Raw genomic sequence first — 13,308 nt, 5'->3', positions numbered from 1 at the left:
GAGGAATAAAATGAAACAGTGGCGACGGACAGGCTTCATTACACTTCCTGTAAGAACACATTAAGGTGCCTTCATCCCCACCTGAGTCGCCTTTCTTTCTCTATCTCTCTACCTTTTGCTCTGCCCGCAGAGAAAACAAAACACAAATGATACCTCCATATTATAGCAATTGATTCTCCTAGGCAGCAATGAGACTAAATGGAGAGGAAAAGGAGATAAGTATTTAAATCCAAAAGATTTATTCTAATACAAATATCCTAATATTCTCTCACACACTCTTGCCAAGATACTGAAGTTGACATTTAAAATCTCAATATGACCTAAAACATTGCTCTTTAAATTCTTTCAAGATCATATTATGATTCCATATTTTAGTTCTCCAAGAGACTGGCATGGTAATAGAGATTCACATGGTAATGGATATGGCAATATTAATGTATTTGTTCTTGGCGGAAAAAATCTGTTACACTGCTGCTATAGAGCAAGTACAGAGACTTGCTACCGCCAATACATTCACAGACATGCTGCTGCACATGTAACATACATGTAATAACCCTATAGCAGATCTATACAGGTGGAGCTAGGGAAGGTGGAGGGTATCTGAAAGAGCACTGCAGTCTGCAAACAGCAAACACTACCAATATTTGAATATTGAGCCGCAGCTCATTGGCTGCTGATACAACAGCAATGAATCAGCTGCGCAATGTAGATGACAATGCAATCACTACCAAATGAGTTAAGGACCTGTCAGCCTGCCCCATCTAGAATTTCATGCCAGAACTTGGTATTTATTCTAGATATAATTAATTCCATCATCATGGAATTTAGGTTGTTCTACACTGGCTGTAATCTAAGTATCACTTATTTCGCAAAGAAGCAGACTTCCAAAAAAGTCCCTTTAACGCAATGACTTAACCAATCAGTGATTGGCTCTTTTATTTAGAAGGCGGGATTTATTCCATCATATTGCGCGTTGAACTTTTTTTCCCATTCATAGGAACATGAGTGCGTCATCTTTTTATATATAAAGTCTTTGATTAGGTCTCCTGAGCTATAAAAGAGCAACCTCTGAGCAATACAATTGAACACTCTTCAATTGCTCCTTTTCATCAGGTCTTTTGCATCCAGGGTGTAATTCACTGAACACTGTATTAAGTGCCACCTACAATCAGAGAGGAGAGACTGATATTGGTGTGTCTCCACGGGGCTTAATGACGGAAGGATCATGCCGCGGCCCAATTTCCTCCCTTGATTAGACAATCAGATCCTGATGACATCAACACGCGCAGATGGTGCTTCTTCAGCCGTTTATTTATTAATGAGTGCTTGTGTATTTTTATCTGATGGGGCCTGATGCTAGTGCCCCCAATAGAGAAAAATTACTAGACTTTGATGTTTTCGGCTAGATTTTGTTTGATGCTGTTGACGACCTCGTTTCCTCAAAACAGTGCATCTAAACTGGTTTTGCTTCAGGACCCAGATTTTACTTTGGACATCAAGTGGCGACTCAATACAGTGTCCTAAACAGGAATCACATTATAAAGCACTGTACCCATTCTGGCAAAGGTGCTTTCAATAGAGTAATCCTAAACTTCTAGCGCTTTGAAAGGAGCACACTACCCCCAAAAATTGTCATTTATAAGAATGTCTTTTATAAGCATCTTTTAAGCCGGAGTGCTTTGGTGTCAGATGTAGTGTGTAGGGAGCAAATGGGGTTAAATAAGCTGACGGGGAGAGACGCAGTTGTGTAGCTGACTCTATTGTCTTTAAGGGTGCTGTGAGACAGAGGTTGTTGAGCACTGCAGGAGATGGCTGAGTGAGAGTGACAGCGAACTTGATTGCCATTTGTCTCACCGTGAACTACTGCCGAGCTTCAGAGAGAGATGGACTGAGAGAGAAAGAGATAGACTTCGAGAAAGACTGGAGGCCAACGTGCCTTCTCCACAGGGTTTGAAATAAGCTTTTTCACTCACCAGCCAATTTGGCTGCTAATTTTTTAAGTTAACTGCCATTCAGAACTTCTACTAGCCAAAACAAAAATATCAGAAATAAATCAGATTATCAAAGTCACAGCTTAGATTTAAATATATTTATTATTAAACCTGATTTGGAATCATTGTATTGCTTTCATCTTTACGACAGTCAATCACTGTTTGCGGATAACACTAAAAAAATGGAAATTAAAACAAAATTCTCTGTCTTCTCTTATAATTGCCATGAGTTTACCTGCATGTAGAAATAAAGGTGTCAGGCGCTTTTGCCCGAAAGTCTTTGACATGCGGCCTTTATGAGAACGGGTTGGAAAAAGTTGCTTCACGCACCGAGCCTCGGACATCTCACATGCAGGCTTATCGCACTACGGTCGCGTCATTCTGTATTTCAAGGCGGCAGTCCAAAACAGTGAATCTAATCACCATACAGGACAAAGTTCACTTAAATAAAGAACAAAGTGGCATCAATGAGTTTGAATTAAGGTATTTGAAGAAGAAAAACGCGAAAACGGAAAGGGCGATCTATTTTATTTCTCTACATGAAGCATATTTATTCAAGCCACAAAAACAAACCTGTTACTGAATGCACAATACACTATCTCCTAGGGTGAAGTCAGTACGTACATATATTTGTCCCAAAACGTTGTATTTTAATTTTAATGTTAACTATATGCGGTAGGTGGTATGCCATACTGAACCGTTGCCACTGAAACTGCATATTAACACACCAGTGGGGCTCGACAGCCTTAGTCAAACGTGTTGACGCGTATGGTTGGATTGCGGAGAGATTGTGAGATATTGGTTCGGTCTCAGCAGCAACTGTTGGTTTATTTGTATAGGTTGTATAGTATTTACAGTCATTACGTTCCTGTGTATATTGCGTGAATGACGGGTGGTTGGGCAGATATTGTGTTTTGTGGTAGGTGGTATGCCATACGGAACCGTTGCCACTGAAACTGCATATTAACGCACCAGTGGGGCTCGACAGCCTTAGTAAAACGGGTTGGCGAGTATGGTTGGGTTGCGGAGAGATTGTGAGATTGTGGTTAGGTCTCAGCAGCAAGAGGGAAGTAGAGGTCAGTAAGCTGGGCTGAGTTGAGTGGGGGACGGAGGGGGGTGACTCTGGGATGCAAGAGTCACTGTCGAGCCCTCTTGAGGTGTCGTGGGCTAGTCGACGAAACACTGAGGACGGAAGGTGCCCACTTGAAGACCCGAGAGATGTTCCCTACTCCGCTCAATCCAGAGGGTTATTATGGGGAGACCGCACTGTGGTTGCAGCCGTTGTGTGTGCTGACGCGCAATACACTGTAGCTATTAACACCAGACAGAAGGAGATTCACGTCACCAGATGGAAAGAAGCGTAAATGGATGGAGAAGCATAGGTTACTGTAAAGCTACGTCTTAGTTGGTGCTTATCTATCAAATCAGCATGAAGTTTTAACATCTACTCTCGTGTAATGGAAATCATTATGTGGGTGACGCTGTGGCGCGGCATGATTTTGAACAGCTGGAGTCTCAGTTGGACAGATGCCGAATGGTGCCGCCGGTGTGCGTATGGTCATAGAAAGTGAAAGGGATGTGACGTGTAGCCAAGTATGGTGTATGGTACATTTCACCCATCCAAGTGCACACACAGAGCAGTGAGTATTGAACACACACTCAGAGCAGTGGGCAGCCACTTCTGCTGTGGCACCCGGGGTGATTTGGGGTTAGGTGCCGAGTCTTCTGCTAGTTCAGGAGACTTGCAATATAGTGCATCAATCTATATAGTGTAACAGTGCCTGCCCACTTTTTCCTGTGGCATTGGTTCTGAATATATTTTTACCAATACATTTTCCTAAAGGGATTTTTAAAAAGTCTTTGTTAAAGAGTTATACGCCATAACCAAAACCGTACAGCTACGATGTAAATGTACGATGTTTTATGTCAGTTCGGAGCATCATAGACATGCTTCACATAAATTACCATTTTCCTTTAAAAATTCTTCAATAGAAGAGAAAGAGAGAAATAAAACAGGAAAGAGTGAGTCATGTAGGTGTATCCCATACCTGTGGGGACGGCCGCGTCCATGGAGGGTCTCTCCCAGGTGTTGACTTGCTCCCAGGCGAAGCCATTAGTCCCCAACGCCACGCTGTAGCCACAATTACTGTAGTGCTCTTCAAACGAACAGCTGCCTACAGAACACACAGGAGAGAAAAGAGGGGAAGATGGCATATGTCAACATGATTAAGCCACGGAGTACCATCATTACTTCATCTTCGCTAAAAACACGATTTTCCACCGCATTAAGCTTTATGCTAGCCGGGAGCTAAGGATTAGATACCCAGGACGAAATAGCACTAATTAAATGCACTCATTTTAACACGTCTTCTTGTATCGTATTTTAGAGAGAGGGGTTATTTAAGCAGTAAGGTGCTATTGTGAATATAAATGGCCAATACTATATGTCGTGCACTAGGGTGACACAATACAGCACAGCCTTGACTTACAGCTTTTATGAAATGGCTACCACATAATAAAAATATTACGATCACAGATTTTTTATTAAAATATTGCTTCATCAAGCAAATTTATATATTCTCTGAATATTTATTTATTTGTTTGTTTGTTTGTTTGTTTGTTTATCATGGTTGTATATGCAGTATTCAACTTAATTTTAAAAAATTCCTATTTTAATTTTAAAAATCATTATATTATATTATTTTAATCTGACTGAAATCACAAATAAAATAGTAAAAAAAAGTCCAGATACATTATGATAATGATAATTTGGGACAAAATGTGAAACTGTCCTTAAAAAAAAATTTCTATAAAAAAATAAATTCATTAAATGTATTATTTTCTTTATGCAAAAATAACCCATTGTAATTTTTGTGTCAGATGTACAGACTTTTGGGAGCTAATAAACAGGTTTTCACATTATATTACTATGACTGGAGTACTGTATTGTCCAATCAGCATTTAGGGCGCGAACTATCCTTTTTATAAATAACTTTTTATACTTCTTGTTTCCTTTCAGACTATTTTATTTCCTGAATCTTTGTAGGGTGGACTGAACGTATCATCCAGACTTATTTGAATGGATGTTGTTTCTGTACGAAACAACGTGGAAATCTCTTTACCTTGTGTGCACGTTAATGCTCAGATTCAACATGATGAAACTTCTGCCTGCAGGATACTTACATTTACATTTCTGCATATTTCAAGGACCAAATATTCACTGCCGTCTTAATTTGCCCCTGCGTATTAAGCTACACAAGATGATTAAAATGCTACAAAAATAATTAATTTGCCATGAGTGCCCGAAAGGCGATGAATCCTACAATACTAGCAAGATTCGCAAACCACATCAAAGGTATTCTCAAAGAAATCGCACAACCGTAAAAACAACAATTGTAAAATATTCAGAATTTTCCAGGGGGAGCGATCGGAGGGCCTAGTAGAAAAGAATTAACCAGTCAAAGACGTGATTTTGTGGAACACTTCTGCTCACTGGGGTTCAGTTCAGACAGCAGCAGAAGAAGAAATAAGGTCTCATGTTGTTTATGTAACCCTCGGTTCCTAATTGACTTTAAAGTGTGCACATATTCACACTGCCACCCTGCTTGTCCTCAGCCTACGCTGGGGAAAGAAGACGTTTTCATACTCAATAGAAAAAAGTGTCAAACAATTAGCATAGCATATTAACAGTGCATGTTTTTGTACTGAATTTTGGGTTTGTAGAGAGATGTTTAGGTATTCGTACACATTAGTATACATTCAATAACACTGTATCATTTATAGCATCTAAAGTAAAAAAATGTAAAAAATAAAAAAACTTTTACATTTGTACAACTTTAGTACAAATACTTTTTAGATCTCTGAGTTTACTCTCAAGGGTGACTGTGTTGAAAACCCATTGCAGGACTTATCAATAAATAACGGAGAAACTTTCACAGTAAAGACCTTTATATGTCACTATTTTGTTTATAAATTCAATTCAACTGAGACTAATAAAAGTGAAGAAATTTGCATTCTTTGTATGGCTCAAGAAAACTCAATCACTTTGAAATATAAGTGAAACAATATTATGGTAAAACAAACATATTTCAGTCATTCATTCTGTAGAAATCACAGAGAACATACAGTCTTAGGTTCTATATAGAACCCTTAGGTTCTTGACTCAATTTTAAAGAACACTTTATTACTGCATAGCCTAATACTTTCATGTTTATACGGTTATTTCACAATTTCCTGTTGATAAATTATGTTTACGAACCGCTAAATTAATCAGATTGCATTCAAATTAAAGATTAAAGAAAATTAGTTAATTAAAACTAAATCCATAAAATGGTCCCATGATGGGAACCCCTAAAAGGCTCTATACATGTAGCGCCTGACAAAATCCTGTTAGGTTCTGTACAGACACATTTACATTTAAATGCATTTACAGCACGATTACATGCAAATCCATAACCTGGCATTGCAAGTAAACTGTGTTTACAAGACTGTAAAAAAAAAAGGTTATTCCCCGATGGTGACGTCAAAACGTAGGCATCCATCTATTTCACTCTATTTATCATGTGAGTTGTGATGTTAAATAAACCCAGAGCATTTCAAAATGTCAGCGGGAAACTTGCAGACTCATTCTCCTCTCATTTTTGAAGTTTGTACAACTTTCCTTTGGCTACACGAGATGAGAACACATTTCTTATATTTCTCGGGTCAAGAAAAATTCAGAGTCTGTGATGTTTCTCTACTAAAAATCATTTACTGTGGCTGGGTTTTGTTTAATTATATATTTTTTAAATGGTTTACAGCGTTTACATGACCACACGCATTGTCGCTTAATCGGTTAAGAGTGTACATGTAAATGTACTCACTGTCTGTCAAAATGTATAGAAATGTACTCAAATAAGCTAGTACCGATATGCTGATAAAATCACATTGCACACACACAACTCACACAAATATATCTCTCCTCTAATTAATGTTGCCTACCAATTTGATCCATTATTGATAAGTTACCCCACAGCAGACAAGCAAGAGTTTCCAAACTCATCAGTGGCAGACATGGCATCGGTACGAGCTGGACTCGCCCCTCACATCTGCTGCTCATTGCTCCACACCTCTCACAGCTTGCTGGCATATGCCTACCGCTGGCACACTGTCAATACCATGTTTATCGAACAGAGCGCTCATGCTGCCCTATCAGGAGCTCTTGATGGACTTCGAGATGATTTCACAGCTCAGGAAATGAAGAAGTGAGATTTGGGGCAGATGTGGAAGAGGTGGATAGGTAACATCAGCTAGATTAACAGAAGGATTTGTTTACGCTCTGAAAAATAACTGGCTTGTACAGAAACAGAGATGGCAGGGTCTTTACGGTTCTCTTAATAAGTTGGGCTGGTTTCTGTTAAAACAAAATAAAACAAAAAACAATATGATGTGTCTTTTTTTAATTTGACTCTTTCCCCGTCAGTGTTTTTGAAAAAAAGTTGCCCGCCAGCTCCAGCATTAAAAAAAAAAAAACAGTTTTATTATAGTTTCAGGCTTTCTTTTTTATCAACATTTGAATGTGGGTAAGTTTGATAAAAATCAAAATTTTTAACAAAAATGTGAGAAAATTTAGTTTTTTTCAAAGACTATGCCTGGATCAGATTCAAAACGATGATCGAAACATACATGGAGTAGATCTAGGCCATCAACTCAGTCCTATAGCTCGTCCTGGGTCGACATTTCATTCAGTGACGTTAGACAGTTTTGATTTATATTCTGTTTAATGTTGATGAACGCATTATTTTACATAAGCAGCTGCTTACATATGCTATCGCTTGTTTCTGCTTCTTATTTGCCTGCGTTTTGATCATTATATTCAGTACTCTCAGAAGATGCATAATAGCGCCCCCTACCATATAACAGTGAAAACACAGAAAGCCAGGCAAGCCGTCAATGGCGGGGAAGCGTTGTCTCAAAAATGACGGAAAATTTCGTCATTGGCAGCGAAAGAGTTAAAGCTTCGACATGAATACATGTCTATAATGCCACTAATTTGCTTTCAAAATATAATAAACTAACTGAATGTTTTCATATATAGTTTTCTTACTATATTTAAAATCTTAGTTAATAGATATTGAAGTTAAGTTCATGTTTGAGAGTTTAATTGCATTAGTCATAAGCATGCTGTGTCTTTCTTGGCCCTCACCAGCGGCATTTCCAGTCGAGCAGACAAATAGTCGGTTTGAAACTAAAGTGATTATGTCCACCCCAGTAAACACAGATAATAGCTCAGATTTCTGCTGTTAATGCAGCGATCAAAGTGATGTTTAAAATTTCATCATCTGTATAGTTAATTTTCAGTTTCAAGCCACATTGAAATCTATCACATGTAAGAAACATACTGAAAATCCAAGCCAAAATGAATGAATGTTCTTTTCTCCATCCTAGAGAATACATAAGACAGCATTATAAACTCACAATGTTAAATTTAAATGTTAGATGGAAATCATAATTCATTTGTCCTTTATCTAATCCAAATTTTGCACACAAAAAAAAAAATTATGCATTCCTAATGAATTCTTAGGTCGGTTATTGACTTACATATTTTTCCATCATTTTCCATCTTGTTAGTCTATTGTAAAAATCCTTTTACTTACAAAAAATAGTTCCTAATCACCTCCAAAAAGTGACATCATTGTGGGGGGGGGGGGGGGGGTAATATATATATATATATATATATGTATGTATTCATTTTAAAATATAATACAAAAGAGCAAGTTTTTTTTTACTGTTTAGATATATAAACTATAAAAACCCTCTATGTTTAGCTCTATATGCAGCATGAACCAGGAGTAAGTGGGCCTATTTAATCCGTGAAACACACGTACACACAAACACACACTCATTTTGAAGGCAACCTTGCATGGCTTTTCACTCTAAATTAAGCAAGAGTGGCCTGACACGAGCGACAACGAGAAAGGAAACTCCACATCACATGCTCACTTGTTTCCCGTCTCCCAACACCTTTTAGCACACGAACATGTGCAGCGGCTCTCTAGCGAGCTTGTCACTCATTCAATGTAGCAACTCTGTCAACCTAAGCTAATGCCACTTTTTCCACCTCACCTGCCGCCTTTAACCTTGTCCGCTCGGGCCACAGAATCCATTGTGCGCCGCAAATCTCTCCCATCCATCATCTGTGCTACAGGTGCAGCCGTGCCTGCCGGACAGACGCTGATTTCCTAGTTTCACTTACAACAGAAGGACAAAGAGGTGCCAGTCCACCCACGCCCGAGCGGATATTTACACCCTACTGAACGCCAACTTCCTAATTGTTCAAACTCATTCATACGTCCCCATGTATTAGCTGAACACACCTCAGTGATTCCTTCATTTAGTACACATTACACCCACACAAAGACAGCAGGACTCGGGTCCTCCAAGAACAGGCGCCCAACAGACATTCACACTTTCTCCAGTGCGAGTGGGAAGTGTTGTGTTGCTCGAGTAGGTTTTCGCACCTTTAAAACGCTACAAGGAATATGGGGTTCTGTACCCCGCACCACTCCAATGGATCCACACGTTGTGTGACTAAAAAGATTTTACACCTTTGGTTGCAACACTCTGGAGTTAAATATCAGCATTAGAAAAGCAGTTTTGACTGGACATTCTGTGCCAAAGCACTTTCCCCCACAGACCAAGCGAAAATGGAACATGCCTTTGCCAAATACTCAATTCTCACCTTTTGCAATAACCTGCCGTTCTGCTGACAAATGGCATGTTTGTTCCTTTACAGAGCTTTTTTGTTGAATAATTGGTAATCAACCAGTTACGAAATGCTTGTGTTTCGAAAACTCTGGGAATTTGATTAGTGCTAAAAGGTGACTCAACTGAACATGGAAGTCTTTACTTGACCTGGCTTGTTCTCATACACTGAGAACTGCTGGAATGAAACTACCTACGGACATGGGATTTGTACAGCTATTATGCTGCTTTCACATGCTATTGGAATTATCATAAATACAAGTTTCCTAGTTAAAAATTGGACTTGAACAACCTCTCACCCTCTCATTTACGTAGTTCCCAATTTGGGCGGGCCATGAACTTAAAACCTAGCAGAGGGCAGAACGATTGCTGTGACTGGTATTCTTTATTAGTTTTTTTCAACAACAGCTACATCACCTTGTCTTGTCATTAAAGTAGTGCATATTTACATATATGAATAATCATTTGAAGCATATTGTTTTATACATAGCGAAAATAGCCTGTATTTGACCGAAATTCCATAATGGTCTGCCAGCTAATTATCTAGATAGTGCTGTGAATTAGAGTGCGAATCGGGCCACATTTTTCTGTCCGAGCCCGGCCCGCGTCCGACAGGCATTAAGGGTGCTTTCACACCTGCCACATTTAGTTCGGTTGAATTGCACTAGAGTTTGTTTTCCCCCTTGGTGCGGTTCGTTTGGGCAGGTGTGAAAGCAGCAATCGCACTCGGGTTCGCACCAAAAGCGGACCAAATCGAGGGAGTCTCGGTACGCTTTCAAGCGAACTCTGGAGCGGTTCGTTTGTGGTGAGAACGTGATCCGATCTCGAACAGCATTTTTGGACTAAACCAGCTGCCGTAGTCAAACAAAATTATTATTTCTAAAGATTGTCAATAGCGCTCCCTTTAAGCCATGACTGACTTACCGCGTTCTGCCCTCTCACTAAAATCTCATCATAAACACTGAAGTTGTCTGCACTGCACAGTGAATTTCTTATTTATATCACGTCTAGACTTTGTTGTTTATGGGGGGATTTGCGAAAGGATAAAGCTCGTGCTGATTCTGAATATACATTGTGAGCGAATTCTCCACATGTCTACCAGATTATCCTCTTTGTTTACTTCCGGGTGTTCTGTTGGAATTTTCCCGCACGTTAATTCTGACCAATTTAAGTGCAGTTGTGGAAATATGTTCAAGACACATCTGGCCAACGAGTGATGTCGATTCAGTCACGTGACTGCATTTTGGTTCGTTTCATCAACTCATTCGGATCAGAGCAATCAGTGTGGTGTTAAAAGGAACCAAAACGCCTAAAAAATGATACAAAGTATAATTTTTCGCCCTTAGTCCGGACCAAATGAGCTGAACTACAGGTGTGAAAGCACCCTTAGATATTTATGTCCGAGCCCGACCCGAGCCCGACACAGTTAAAAATCTCTTTTTTTTCCTCATACTAATGACACGTACGTTTGTTTGTGTAGAAAGCCCGCTTTTATTTAGCAGCTGGAAGGCATTCGGAAATGTTTACAGATGTGCGCAACAAATCAGCGTGCGCCGCACACGGCCAACAAAGCGCATGTTAACACAGGTAACACAGAAAAACTTCCTCACAGTAGACTTTCCTTCATTTTCGGTGGTTTTTAAAATCTCCTGAGGCCAACTTCTTTTTAACGTTTTCCATCGTTGCGCTGCCAGCCACATGTAGCCAAATATGCAATATTAAGCAAGCATGTACGTGTTCAATGCCTTATCGCGCCGACGTGACCGAGCCCGACCCGAACCCGAACGTCATTTCAAAATATGTGTCCGAACCCGGCCCGGCCCGTTGGGTACCGTCGGTGCCCGTCGGGCTCGGTTCGGGTATCCATCCTCTACTGTGAATGTTTATATGGTTGTCAATGAATGGGACGCTAAATATCATTTTGGCTTTAATATACATATGTCAACATAGCAAATAGTATATCTTACCATATATTAAAAATGTGAACAAGGATTGCTCATGCAAAACTTGCCACCATGATGCTAAGCTGTCAAGACATTGCTAAGATGTTCTAGGTGGTTTTAATGCATTTTTAAAAGTGACCACTTATTAAGGTGCGGAAACATTTACCATTGTTCGGCAATTTCTTGCAGGCGAAATAACATTTCAATAGCAATCCATGCATTCGGGAATTTAAGCAAAATATTTATTCAAGCAAAGATTTCAAAGATTTTGCATCAGTCATGCAAATTCCCCACATTGACCAACAGAAAGCTGCTTGTTTTGAGAGTGATTTCCGTGTGAGCAGTGCTTCATACACTTTTTTGCTTGCAAAATCCGCCCCTTTAGGCAGTTGTTTAGATTTTCAATGTTATTAAAGTGTTCTGGGTTGAAAGTTGAAAGTTGGTTAGAAGAGTAATAGCACATGCAATTTGAGGTACCAATCATGTTTAAAGCACAAATGGTTTGTTGCTGCATAAATACCTGTTACTTTTCCCTGGTGATGTGTATTTGTCTGTTTAAGACTTTATAGCTTACTTTTCTACCTCATTTTATGGAGTTTCCCTCTGCAGACAGACAGACTCATAGTCTCAATACTGTATGTCCTTGGAAGTTAATTATAATTTTTCCCCCTCCACAGAGGCCAAGTGGAGGTTGGCAGCCGAAACAGCAGAATTCACATTCGGGGAAGGTAGAGCCGCCTCAGGTAACACAGAACACACCTCAGGAGACTCTCTCTCTCTCTGATTAAAAATGACAAATGTTCCAGTCCTGCACTTCAGGTCTTAAAAATTTGCCAATAAAAATTATTAGCTGCCACAAACTGCATGTCCTAGAGTTTTTCTTCCCTTAAAAAATGATTACTAGAGAAATGAAAGCTCATTCGGGCAGTAAAATACGTCTGCGTGTGCAACTCTAAACAACTGTTTCTGCCGCTTTGGACAGTCATAAATAAAAACGTCCTACCGCTCTCTTGTTTGTCCCGTGGTCGGCAATGAGAGGACATACATACACACGCAGACAGCAAATGTCCTCACAAACTTCAAACATCACATACCAATTCTCACAGATTTTTATGATCATACTATGTATTCAGCATCTTCTACAAATTACTAATTTAACATTGATGTTTTTGTAAAAGTTCTGGGGTCTCAAAAAGTGTCAAATTTCACCCCAAAATTGACAAAAAAAACTACAAAATAATATCTCCGTATAGAGTATTTGCTATGAGACATTCATTTAATCCCAAATAAGCAAATTATTTGGGAAAATTCTCAATGATTCTTGTAGTTGATTGTCACTACGTTAATACACTTTTTAATTTTAATTTCTTTGTTAACTTTATTTACAGTAAAACTTACTATAATACAGTGATTTTTTTAAATCAGCATTAATTAAAGCATAAAACAAATATACCAAAAATAGTTATAAATACTTCAATATGTCACTACACATTTTTCATTACAGTATAGAGAATGAGATGCATGTAAACATGTCACAAATAAAATAAATAATATTGAAAATATAAATATTTTATTTATTAATTTCTTTTATTTTTAGACAGAAATGTTCCTGACAGGTTTCATAGGGTTAG

The 13,308-nt window shown here is 38.9% G+C and overlaps 1 protein-coding gene across 7 annotated transcripts in view; it reads right to left on the bottom strand.

Annotated features, from left to right (window-relative positions):
• Nucleotides 1-13,308, bottom strand: part of ptprt (protein tyrosine phosphatase receptor type T) — a 316,287-nt gene that overhangs the window by 261,878 nt on the left and 41,101 nt on the right. For 6 of the 7 annotated variants that reach the window (XM_077197874.1, XM_077197875.1, XM_077197877.1 and 3 more), the window contains exon 2: nucleotides 4,040-4,161. In XM_077197874.1, the coding sequence (XP_077053989.1) occupies nucleotides 4,040-4,161 (122 nt within the window). Of the gene's footprint in view, nucleotides 1-4,039; nucleotides 4,166-13,308 lie in introns of all 7 variants that reach the window. The other variant, XM_077197876.1, reaches the window with a different exon arrangement.

Source organism: Siphateles boraxobius, unplaced genomic scaffold (assembly GCF_051911475.1).
Source record: "Siphateles boraxobius isolate OS27281-9 unplaced genomic scaffold, OSU_SipBor_1 41, whole genome shotgun sequence".
NCBI lineage: Eukaryota > Metazoa > Chordata > Actinopteri > Cypriniformes > Leuciscidae > Siphateles > Siphateles boraxobius.
The sequence above is the reverse complement of the archived record's forward strand: the minus strand, read 5'-3'. Positions and strand labels throughout refer to the sequence as shown.